The following is a 12927-nucleotide window of genomic DNA, read 5'->3' on the forward strand; positions in this document are numbered from 1 at the left end:
CAGGAACATGAGGGTGAGTTAAAGCCTGTGGCATTCTGCTCCCGCACGCTATCAGATGCAGAGAAGAGATACTCCCAAATTGAAAAGGAGTGTCTTGCAGGAGTGTGGGCATGTGAACGGTTCACTCGCTATGTGCAAGGCATGGAATGCTTCCGTCTACAAACGGACCACAAACCGCTTGTGCCCCTCATTAACACATATGATTTGGACAAAGTCCCTCCAAGATGCCAAAGACTCCTAATGCGCCTTCTGAGGTTCAATGTGGTGGCTGAGCACATCCCGGGGAAGCACCTCGTCATAGCCGATGCTCTTTCCAGGAGCCCACTGACTGACATTGGTGATGAACACACAGATCAGGAAGTACAAGCATATGTGGAGTCAGTGGTGGAAAATGCACCCATCTCATCACAAAAACTTGACAAAATCCGCTCAGCCACACAACAGGACGAGGAGCTGCAGAAGATAGTGCAGTTCATTAGGAACAGATGGCCACCGAAGACATCGCTGCTTCCATCCCTGCATGGATATTATTCTGCCAGAGCTCACCTCTCTGAGACCGATGGACTGGTGTTGTATCAAGACAGACTGGTTATCCCTGCTGCACTTAGATCAGAAGTGCTCAAACAGCTACATGAGGGACACCAAGGTCTGACAAGGTGTCGTGTTCGAGCCAGGATGTCAGTATGGTGGCCTCGGATCAGTGCAGAGATCACAAAGACTGTGTCAACATGTAAGTTTTGCATTGAAAACAAACCCACTCAAAGACATGAGCCGCTTCTCACCACACCTTTACCTGGGGGCCCCTGGCAGCGCATTGCTGCTGATTTGTGTGAGTTAGAGAAACAGAATTATCTCATTGTGACTGACTACTACTCCAGACACATCGAAATTGCTCACTTGTCTTCGACGTCCAGCCACCAGGTCATTACCAGGCTCAAGGGCATGTTTGCAAGATGGGGGATCCCGCTGGAACTGGTGAGCGACAACGCCACACAATTCACCTCGGGTGAGTTTCAAGACTTCTGCCAAAGCTATGGGTTTGTGCACACAACCACCAGCCCCCATTACCCCCAGGCAAATGGTGCTGTAGAGCGAGCTGTGCAGACTGCTAAGCGCATCTTAAAGCAGCCTGATCCATATCTTGCTCTGATGTGCTACAGAGCCACCCCTAGTGCTGCTACTGGAGAGAGCCCAGCTTTGCTTATGACTGGAAGACACATCAGGACCACACTTCCTATGCTGGAAGACAAATTACATGCTACTCCTGTGAACAGACAGCAAATCCAGCAAAAGGATGCTCAGGCCAAATCAGCCTACCGGTTCTTCTATGACTGCCGACACTCTGCCCTGCCACTTCCTGAACTTCAATCTGGGCAGGCCGTCAGAGTGAAACTGGATGGAGAAAAGGGGTGGAGAATGTCTGCTAAAGTCATTGGCAAGAGCACTGAGCCTCATTCTTACATTGTGAAGACAGACAACGGTGCGGTGCTGCGACGCAATAGAAGACACCTGCAGGCAGTCCCGGAGCCTGCTGACCCTCCGGACCAGCAGCAGCTGCAGCCTGAGGGACCTCCGCTGCAGCTGCCCGGCAGCCCTCCTTCTGTGGCTAGACCCAGCTACAGAGACCCTGTTTCTGTCCAGAGACTGAGAGATCCACCTGTGATGCGTTCACCACCTCAGTCATCCCCACACAGGGCTGTTCAGGTGACATCCAGAGGTCGTGAGGTCAGAGTACCTCTCAGATATAGAGACACTTGAACACGTAATGACACTCACCTTCACATTGTTTCCTGTTTTCTTGGGTAATTCTGTGGGGTGAGATAGGTATGGGGAAAATAACATTACATGTTCCTTGGTTAAAGTTATGTTCCATATACAGACTGTTATGTTTTGGGTAAGATCAGATAATTGACAAGATAAATAGGAATTGGAATTACATAAGTGCCTGAGATCACAAAAGCAATGCGGAGGTACTAATTGACCACCCAGAGACTGTTCTGGAAAACTGTTCACACATCATAGGAACAGCAACTATCGGGGGCAGAATAAACCCCACGTTGTTGTGGACGGCGGGCAGTCTACCCCAAAGTCCTAGAGTGAGACTGTTATATTCATGTTACCTTTAATTGATGTGATGTACATCTGGTTTAATTGTTGAGTTTATTCTTTTGGAAAAAGGGAGATGTTGTGATAAGTAACTACAGGTCGCTTAGTGACGTCACGACGTGGCGTGTACGTGAGGACGTTGTGGGGTACGTACCTGTGTTATGGGGAGTTAGCTGTAGCAACTCAAGCTGATAATAAAAAAACCAGCTCTTTACTAGCACGACCGTTTGGTTCCTCCTTTTATTAACATCGACACATGACAAATCCCTTTCATGTGATGGGTCCAAATAAACTGTGTGCAATATCAACTATGTGTACCTAGTGGCACACATAGCAGATTCTGCACACAATACTCTTAGTCACTCAGATTGCACATGAGAGGTTTTGCATGTCTAAAATACGTCTTCTTTCTAGATTATTTTTTACAAAATTTTGAATTATTTTAACATTTTGTGACTGAATTATAAACGAGGGAGGATTTTATAGATATTATAAACTCTAACCAGATACATTATTTGTATAGAGTGACAGATTGGATGGTATCAGTCATTCAGTTCAAGTGGATGCTGGACTGTCAATAAACCAGATTTGAATTGAATTGCAATTCGTCTGCTAATGGCCAAACCCCTACAGTAGGCCTACTGTTGATGGTGAGTATCACAAGATAATGATAAAAATTAACATCCTTTAATGAAGTAATGGTATTGACCATGGATCTTCAGAGTGTCTTGCTTGCCCCAAAAATGAATGCATCAGCCATCTACTATAAACAGAAACTACAAGTTCACAACTTCACTATATACGTATTAAACGATCAACATGTCACACTGTATGTTTGGCATGAGGGCAATGGTGGTGTGACATCAAATGAATTTACAACATGTGTGGTAGATTTCATCAAACGCTAGCCAGATCAGTACAAGAAATTCATCTTGATATCAGATGGTTGTGGTTATCAGAACCGCAAAAAGGTTCTAGCCAGTGCCCTTAGTGATACTGCTCAGAAGTATGGCATCACTATCGAGCAGCTCTACCTAGAGAAAGGGCACACACAGATGGAGGCAGATTATGTCCATGTGACCCTAGAAGGCTATTTCAAACCACCTATTTTCGCCTCAAGTGATTATGTTGCATTGATGAGACAAGCACGTCCTCATAACCCATACTTTGTGTTCAACCTTGACTACACATTCTTTCGTGACTACAAATCTGTTCCTACTAACTTTCGTTCAATCTGTCCTGGAAGCCGTGCCGGTGATCCTGTGGTCACTGACATCCATGCACTCAAGTACAGCTCCTCTGGGGAGGTCTTCTACAAGCTTGATGTTAAATCAGATTGGGAACTACTACCACAGTGCAGAGGCAGACCAAACCATGATGAGGTGCAAGACCTCTAGGCAAGCCCATTCAAAATCACAAGAAAGAAGTTTCAACACCTTCAGTCTCTGAAAGAAGTGATTCACCCAGACTACCATGGTTTTTATGACTTGCTTTCTCATGAATAGACTTTGGTCGTAGATCTGTTCTAATATATAGTGAAATTCAACATTTTAATCATGCGACCACAGGTTGTTGAATGTTAACATTGTTCATTGCTTGTATTATTTTCTTATCATTCCTGAAACTGTTATTTTAAGGCTATTTTTGCGTTTTTATTGATTAATCAATTAAACCAGTTATCTTCGTTACTACGCATTGAAGCCTATTTTTTTGTGGTCAATTCAATATTTTAGCTAGTGCCAACTCAGCTAAATCCTTTTTTTGCTCATACATGTAGTCCTATTTTTTCTGGAAACAGAGGCCTAATAGAATGAGAAATCACAACTTTAGTAGGCCTAGCAGTGTAATTCATCATTACACCGTCACACTAGCAGAAGAAGGCTTTAGCTCAGTTTTTACCCACCATGGTCGAATCACAATGTTGGTTTTGATTTTTCTGCCTTTAATGAGATTTATTTAACTTATTAATTGAAAGAATCAATAAAAAAGAAAATTAAAATGATTGAAATAATCAATTTATAGACAGCTTAAAAACTCTTATGTACAAGTATCTTGAAGTAAAACTGGGATCAAAACCTCCTATGTGAATCTTTGAAACAGTCAAAACCTTATATGTGCAAATATCTGACATGCAGAACCTCTTATGTGTTCTCAAGGATGATTTTTTTTTTGCAATTTACGCTAATATAATGCTACAATTAGCTATTTTGATGAATATTTAACTGACCAAGCTAATGATAGAACAAGTAAACTTTTACTGGCTTCTCAGCTTATTTCAGAGTTTTATTTAGTTTTTTACGTCTCCTGTAAAAAAGGAAAAATGTCACATAGCAGGTTTTGACCCGACAGTGATGACATATCTCATCTCATCTCATTGTCTCTAGCTGCATTCCGTTTTAATTTACAAATTGGACTTTGTCCCAACTTTTTTGGAATCGGAGTTGTATATACAACCCCGATTCCAAAAAAGTTGGGACAAAGTACAAATTGTAAATAAAAACGGAATGCAGTAATTTACAAATCTCAAAAACTGATATTGTATTCACAATAGAACATAGACAACATATCAAATGTCGAAAGTGAGACATTTTGAAATTTCATGCCAAATATTGGCTCATTTGAAATTTCATGACAGCAACACATCTCAAAAAAGTTGGGACGGGGCAATAAGAGGCTGGAAAAGTTAAAGGTACAAAAAAGGAACAGCTGGAGGACCAAATTGCAACTCATCAGGTCAATTGGCAATAGGTCATTAACATGACTAGGTATAAAAAGAGCATCTTGGAGTTAGCCTGGGCCCGCCCATCGTAAGTGTGATGCAGAGCTTTGAAGTTGCGTTAGCCAGACTATCTTGGAGTGGCAGCGGCTCTCAGAAGTAAAGATGGGAAGAGGATCACCAATCCCCCTAATTCTGCGCTGACAAATAGTGGAACAATATCAGAAAGGAGTTCGACAGTGTAAAATTGCAAAGAGTTTGAACATATCATCATCTACAGTGCATAATATCATCAAAAGATTCAGAGAATCTGGAAGAATCTCTGTGCGTAAGGGTCAAGGCCGGAAAACCATACTGGGTGCCTGTGATCTTCGGGCCCTTAGACGGCACTGCATCACATACAGGCATGCTTCTGTAATAGAAATCACAAAATGGGCTCAGGAATATTTCCAGAGAACATTATCTGTGAACACAATTCACCGTGCCATCCGCCGTTGCCAGCTAAAACTCTATAGTTCAAAGAAGAAGCCGTATCTAAACATGATCCAGAAGTGCAGACGTCTTCTCTGGGCCAAGGCTCATTTAAAATGAACTGTGGCAAAGTGGAAAACTGTTCTGTGGTCAGACGAATCAAAATTTGAAGTTCTTCATGGAAATCAGGGACGCCGTGTCATTTGGACTAAAGAGGAGAAGGACAACCCAAGTTGTTATCAGCGCTCAGTTCAGAAGCCTGCATCTCTGATGGTATGGGGTTGCATTAGTGCGTGTGGCATGGGCAGCTTATACATCTGGAAAGACACCATCAATGCTGAAAGGTATATCCAGGTTCTAGAGCAACATATGCTCCCATCCAGACGACGTCTCTTTCAGGGAAGACCTTGCATTTTCCAACATGACAATGCCAAACCATCAATTACAGCATCATGGCTGCGTAGAAGAAGGGTCCGGGTACTGAACTGGCCAGCCTGCAGTCCAGATCTTTCACCCATAGAAAACATTTGGCACATCATAAAACAGAAGATATGACAAAAAAGACCTAAGACAGTTGAGCGACTAGAATCCTACATTAGACAAGAATGGGTTAACATTCCTATCCTTAAACTTGAGCAACTTGTCTCCTCAGTCCCCAGATGTTTACAGACTGCTGTAAAGAGAAAAGGGGATGTCTCACAGTGGTTAACGTGGCCTTGTCCCAACTTTTTTGAGATGTGTTGTTGTCATGAAATTTAAAATCACCTAATTTTTCTCTTTAAATGATACATTTTCTCACTTTAAACATTTGGTATGTCATCTATGTTCTATTCTGAATAAAATATGGAATTTTGAAACTTCCACATCATTGCATTCCGTTTTTATTTACAATTTGTACTTTGTCCCAACTTTTTTGGAATCGAGGTTGTTCGTGTGTATATATATATATATATATATATATATATATATATATATAAACAAACCCCATTTCCAGAAAACTTGGGATATTTTCCAAAATGCAATAAAAAACAAAAATCTGTGATTTGTTAATTCAAGTGAACCTTTATTTATCTGGCAAAAGTACAAAGAAAAGATTTTCAATAGTTTTACTGACCAACTTAATTCTCTTCTTCTTTCGGCTGCTCCTATACGTTTGGGGTTGCCACAGTGGATCTGTTCCGCATAATTGATTTGGCATAGATTTTTTTTTTTACACCGGATGCCCTTCCTGACACAACCTTCCCCAGTCTATCCAGGCTTGGGACCAGCGCTAAGTATGCACTGTCTTGTCCAGCCCCAGTGGCTGGGTATTTTACCTAATCTGCATGTCGTTGGACTGTGGGGGAAACTGGAGCACCAGGAGGAAACCCATACAGACACAGGGAGAACATGCAAACTCCACACAGAAAGGCTCATGTCGGCCATGAGGTTCGAACCCAGCACCTTCTTGCTGTGAGGCAACAGTGCTAACCACTATTTGTAAATATAATCCAGGTTAGAATTTGGTGCCTGGAATCTCCTTCTTCTTCTTTTGGCTGCTCCCGATTAGGGGTCGCCACAGCAGATCTTTCATCTCCATTGCTCCCTGTCTTCTGCATCCTTCTCTACCACACCTGCCACTTTCATGCCCTCTCTCACCACATCCATGTATCTCCTCTTTGGCCTTCCTCGTTTTTGTGTGCCTGGCAGCTCCATCCTCAACATTCTCCTTCCAACATGCTCTGCATCTCTTCTCAGGATGGGCCCATACCATCTCAGTCTCATCTCTCTTAGCTTCATTCCCAAGCTCTCCACATGTGCTGTCCCTTTGATGTGCTCGTTCCTTATCCTGTCCAACCTCATCACTCCCATCGCAAACCTTAACATCCTCAACTCCGCCACCTCCAACTTTGCCTCCTGTCTCTTCGTTAAGGGTACGGTCTCCAATCCATACATCACAGCTGGTCTCACTACTGTGTTATACATCTTACCTTTCTCTTTTGAAATTTGATACCTGGAATACATTCAGAAAAAGTGTGTTGCATTCTTGGGAGGTTTTCATCTTTCAGGGCCTGATTAACAATTCCTCACCAAGTATAACCAAATAACCATAAATGACCTCAGGTAACAAGAATAACAAAAACACACAACAGATTTAAATATGTAGTCACCCCTACAATTCTCATTTCATTTATCAGAAATGATAATTATGTAATTATGTTTATTTTTTATAACCTGCCCTAATAAAATAAGTTCACTAATCTAGCTGTCTTACCAAGAAGTACAGTTCTTCATATAAATTAATGATGGACGCATTTTTTAAATTATGAAATAAATACAGTGTCTTTAGGATGAAAGTGGAGGCATTTATGATAAAGTCACAGTAATAAAATAAACAAAATAATATAAACATTGATAAATGAAGTCCTGTAAATCCGCACTTCTGCCTGACAGTTTGATCATAAACCTTTTTGCTGTGTGTGTGTGCTAATCTATTTTATTAAAAAGAACATATTTACAGCAAAGGTGATGTTCTGTAGTACAAAATCCAGGAGGGAAAGGAGAGAGTACCCTAATGACAAAACAGTAGCAGACAATAAAATATTGACTTCTTAACTGATCCTGCAAGGTTTGTTTGTTTGTTTGTTTAAAAAGTATGCAATTTAATGCTACAAACAGGCTTGATACTGAAATGGAAGTCTTTTCCAGTCCAATCAAACATTTGGACTGGTGATATAAATGTAACTTAAATGTTGCAGTTTCTAAATTTAACCAAATCCTGTGTACATCTGAAATTCTACATCTTTTCTACATGAAAAAAAAAAAACCCAAATGCATACATGTGATCTATGTTAAGAACAACAAATTCAAAGGAAATTATTCTGAAGTGTTTGGATAGCAAAAGATTGATCATAAACCTTGTATCCCACACCGGCACCAGTGGTGACGCAAGCGCCCCCCAGTGGGAGGAGCCTGGGTTGATGTACTTCCTGTTTAGGGTCCGTCTGTCATCAAAGAGGATGCCGGTAAATCACTAACAAGCGACAAAAAAAAAAAAAAAAAAAACTAACAAGCGACACGTTTTCGAGTAAGTGAAATTACTTAAGCAGTATTATTATTAATTGAGTGTAAAATAAGGCGCACGCACTGGATGGTTAAGGTGAGACACGTGTCTGTCAAAATGGTACCAGTGGAAGTGTACATTCACTGTAGAGGAAACAGTTACTGAAGATGGATGAACCAATGAAATAATGTGACTAGCTGATCAGTAGGTTAGGTAGTAGGTTAGTAATGTCTACTAACATGCTCGGTTTTTTATAATAATGCCTTGTCTTTGGTATGTCGGATCATATCTGTGCTAAAAAGTGTCACACGCACGTTATTCTAAATTAGACAATGTGTGAGAAGGCTGGCTCCTCAAATCCTCTGGCTCAGAGTCCACAGGACAAAGCAGCGGTGGATCTGGACCATGTGGAGCAAGTGGATAGTCCTGCCATGAACAGGTGAGAGACAGCCTATCTCTGGAATACTGCTCTGTGTTTTTTACCCAGAAACAAATTAAAGCCCTAAATTCTGGCATGATAATACACAGACAATTGAGTGCCAATGGTGTGAAAGTAAGCGCCAAAGGTGCAAAGCGAAACTAGGGGGGTCCGGGGGCATGCTCCCCCGGAAAATTTTTTGAAAATAGATGATCTCAGGTGCATTTTCAGGGTCTCTGAGAGGTTTTAGATACATGATTATAGGATAGATTTTATCAGTGTTTCAATGATTTCACATTTGAAATTTCACCTTAAAGTTCAACATGCAAGTTAAACTGTTTTGTTATAGATTACTTAGGTACAGTGGCGGCTGGTAGTCTTTCAAACAGGGGAGGCTGGTCGGTTACGATATTTCCAGATTTTAAAAGAAAAAACACATCAATTTTGCCCATACTCTTGCCTCTGATCTGGCTGATTGTTGGCAGGGTCACAAACTGTGAAATAACAGGTTCTTTTGGCCCATTAGCCTACTGTCCAATATACATGATGGTGGTGTTGGGGGGGGGGGGTATATTTTAACACTTTATATTTTTAAATTGTGGCATGTTGTTTAAAAATTGATTATTGAAAGCAGCCCTCTGTCCGACGCGTCCGTCTGCAACATAAAGGGGAGAGAAAAGTCAGGGGAGTGTAACAGTGGACCCCCGCACAGTGCAGCCTTCACCTCAGAGAAAGCCCGCTGGCATTGCTCCGTCCACTGGACCGGATCTGGTGCCCCCTTTTTAGTCAGATCAGTCAGCAGGCTGGTGACGTCCAAATAATTAGGTATAAACCTACGATAGTAGCCAGCCAGCCCCAGGAACTGTCTCGCCCCCTTTTTGGTCTTGGGCCTCGGGCAGGCCACAATTGCTGCTGTCTTGTTAATTTGGGGACGCACCTGCCCGTTGCCCAAGTGGAAGCCCAGATACCGTACTTCCACCCACCCAATCGCACACGTCTTCGGGTTGGCTGTGAGACCCGCCCACCTCAGCGACCTAAGGACGGCCCTCAGGTGTTGTAGGTGCCGCGGCCAGTCATTACTATAAATAATATTGTCTAGGTATGCGGCCGCATAGGTGGCGTGGGGGCGGAGGACCCTATCCATCAGTCGCTGGAACGTAGCTGGCGCCCCAAACAGCCCAAAAGGTAGTGTGACAAATTGGTGTAAGCCAAACGGTGTGGAAAAGGCCGTTTTTTTCTCGGGATAATGGAGTCAAGGGGATCTGCCAATAACCCTTTGTCAAATCCAGTGTCGAGTAAAAGCGAGCCATGCCTAGTCGATCGTGCAAATCATCAATACGAGGCATTGGGTACGCGTCGAATTTAGACACCACGTTGACTTTTCTATAGTCTACACCAGGGGTGTCAAACCTGATCCATAAAGGGCCTTGTGGCTGCAGGTTTTCATTCCAGCCATGCAGCAGCACACCTGACTTGGCTCATTCAATCAACTGAACTGTCTTCACACAGTCAAATACTTGCAGCCACACCCACCCTTGATTAAAGGGTGGGTGTGTCAGTTGATTGAATAAGCCAAATCAGGGTGCTGCTGCATGGCTGGAATGAAAACCTGCAGCCACACGGCCCTTTATGGATCAGGTTTGACACCCCTGGTCTACACAGAACTGGACCGACCCGTCGGTCTTGGGTACCAAGACCACCGGGCTGCTCCAGTCGCTGTGGGACTCCTCGACGATGCCCATTTCGAGCATGGCCTCGAGTTCTTCCCGAACCACTTTTTTCTTGTGTTCGGGTAGCCTGTAAGGGTGGCTGCACACTACCACCCCCGGGGGCGTCTCAATGTGGTGCTCTATGGGGTCAGTGCGACCGGGCAGGGGCGAGAACACGTCCGAAAACTCGGTCTGCAACTGGGTGACCTCCGTGAGTTGGGTCGGGGAGAGGTAGTCTCCACAGGGGACCGGAGAGGTACGCGATGCCAATGTTCCCTTTTGAACCTCCGGCCCCAGCTCCGCCTTCTCTGGAACCACCGACGCCAATGCCACGGGGACCTCCTTGTTCCAGAGTTTGAGCAGATTGAGGTGGTAAACCTGTAGTGCCCCACCCCTGTCCGTTCGCCTCACCTCATAGTTGACGTCCCTGATTCGCCGTGTGACCTCAAAGGGTCCTTGCCACTTGGCGATTAATTTGGAGCTCGATGTGGGCAACAGTATGAGAACTTTATCTCCCGGTGCAAACTCCCTAAGGCGCGTACCCCTGCTGTACAGGCGGGTTTGCCGTTCTTGGGCCTGCCACAAATTCTCCTGGGTTAGGTGTGTGAGTGTGTGGAGTTTTGCGCGCAGGTCCATAATGTATTGAATTTGATTTTTACTGGGCGAAGGTCCCTCCTCCCAATTTTCTCGCAGCACATCTAGAATGCCGTGCGGCTTACGCCCATATAACAATTTGAACAGGGAGAACACTGTGGAGGCTTGGGGGACCTCTCGCACTGCAAATAAGGGTTCGAGCCATTTATCCCAATTATGTGCGTCCTCACGAATTTAATTATATTTTTGAGGGTGCGATTAAACCGTTCAACTAAACCGTCTGTTTGTGGGTGATAAACGCTGGTGCGGATCAGCTTAATACCTAATAACCCATACAGTTCGTTCAGTGTATGTGACATAAACAAGGTGCCTTGGTCAGTCAGAATCTCTTTCGGGATTCCTACTCGGGAGATGATGCAGAAGAGCGCTTCCGTAATACTGCGTGCTGAGATATTGCGAAAAGGCACTGCTTCCGGGTATCGTGTTGCATAGTCCACCAGAACTAAAATAAAGCGGTACCCTTGTGTTGACCGATCTAATGGCCTGACGAGATCCATCCCATCGCCGCGAATCCCTGGCCAATAGAACCGGGCCATTAGTCGGGCTAGTGTCTTATCCTGCCCTAAGTGTCCAGCCATGGGATTAAAGTGAGCCGCCTGGAATACCAATTCCCGGCGGCTCTTTGGAATCAAAAGCTGCGTGACTTGCTCTTTAGTCTGAGTGTCCTGCGTCACTCGGTATAACCTATTCTTCATAATAGAAAAATAGGGGAAGGATGGGGTGGCGTTTGGCTGGAGCGTTTGACCATCGATTACTCTCGCTTGGTCAAACGCATGCCGCAGAGACTCGTCTCGCGATTGCTCTAACGGGAAATCCCCAAGGGATTCCCCGAGAGAGGGAGGAGGAGCCTGCTGCTCCTCACTCTGACGCGGAGATGACGTAGACGGCTCTGTGACAGCTGCTCCCGCCAAAGCGACACCAGGACCTCCCCCTGCTGAATTACGGCAGGACCCACTCTTCACTAGATGGCTCATTAACTCCCCGAATCCCGGCCAATCAGTCCCCAAAATTATCGAGTGGGTGAGGCAAGGATTAACTGCCGCCTTTACTCTAAATTTTTCCCCCCGGAAAAGAATGTGGACTGACACTAAAGGGTAGCTGTGAACATCCCCGTGCACACACAACACCTTCACCACCTGTGTTCCCCCCAATGCCTCATCTTGCACCAGGCTTTGATGAATTGAGGTCTGATTACAGCCAGAGTCTACCAAAGCCTTATATGTATCCCCTTGGATACTCACTGGTATGCGATATGCTCCGGCCCGATCGAGGGTGGCTCCTGGCGCATCGGGGATCCGGACCACCGTGCCCACTTCCATCGCCGAGCACTGCTGTTGGAGGTGGCCCGGCTCCCCGCAGCGCCAGCAAACCGGCCCGGGCTTCCTCTCTGCACCGGCGCTCTGGGGCTCACTCACCTGGGGGGGGGCAGACACAGAAGGGGAAAACGGGAGGGCACCGCGGGTGCGACGGGCCGGCTGGGGTGGGGCCGGCCCCCGCGGTGGGGGAACGGGGCGAGGACGAGACACAGGAGGAGAGAGGGGGAGAGAGAGAGAGAGAGAAGAGGGAAGAAGAGGATGTCCGCTGTCCTGCCGTCGGAACAGCCGCCAAATGGTCCTCCGCCAACTCGATGGCCTGATCCAGCAACGCCGGGCGGTGGCACTGGACCCACTCCGCGGTTCCCTCTGGTAGGTGGGCGATGAACTGCTCCAGTACCACCCGATCGATGATCCCCTCGGCGTCGCGGTTGTTGGCCCTCAGCCACCGCCAGTAGGCGTCCCAGAGCTACTGGCCAAACGCGAACGGCCGGCCG

The 12927-nt window shown here is 45.2% G+C and overlaps 1 protein-coding gene across 1 annotated transcript in view; it reads left to right on the forward strand.

Moving 5' to 3' along the window:
* Window positions 1-8270: 8270 nt before the first annotated feature.
* scly (selenocysteine lyase) overlaps window positions 8271-12927 on the forward strand; it is a 30366-nt gene continuing 25709 nt past the window's right edge. The window contains exons 1-2 of the mRNA XM_060919786.1: window positions 8271-8360; window positions 8666-8775. Of these exons, the coding sequence (XP_060775769.1) occupies window positions 8669-8775 (107 nt within the window). The 5' untranslated portion in view covers window positions 8271-8360; window positions 8666-8668. The remainder of the gene's footprint in view (window positions 8361-8665; window positions 8776-12927) is intronic.

Source organism: Neoarius graeffei, chromosome 4 (genome assembly GCF_027579695.1).
Source record: "Neoarius graeffei isolate fNeoGra1 chromosome 4, fNeoGra1.pri, whole genome shotgun sequence".
Lineage (NCBI taxonomy): Eukaryota > Metazoa > Chordata > Actinopteri > Siluriformes > Ariidae > Neoarius > Neoarius graeffei.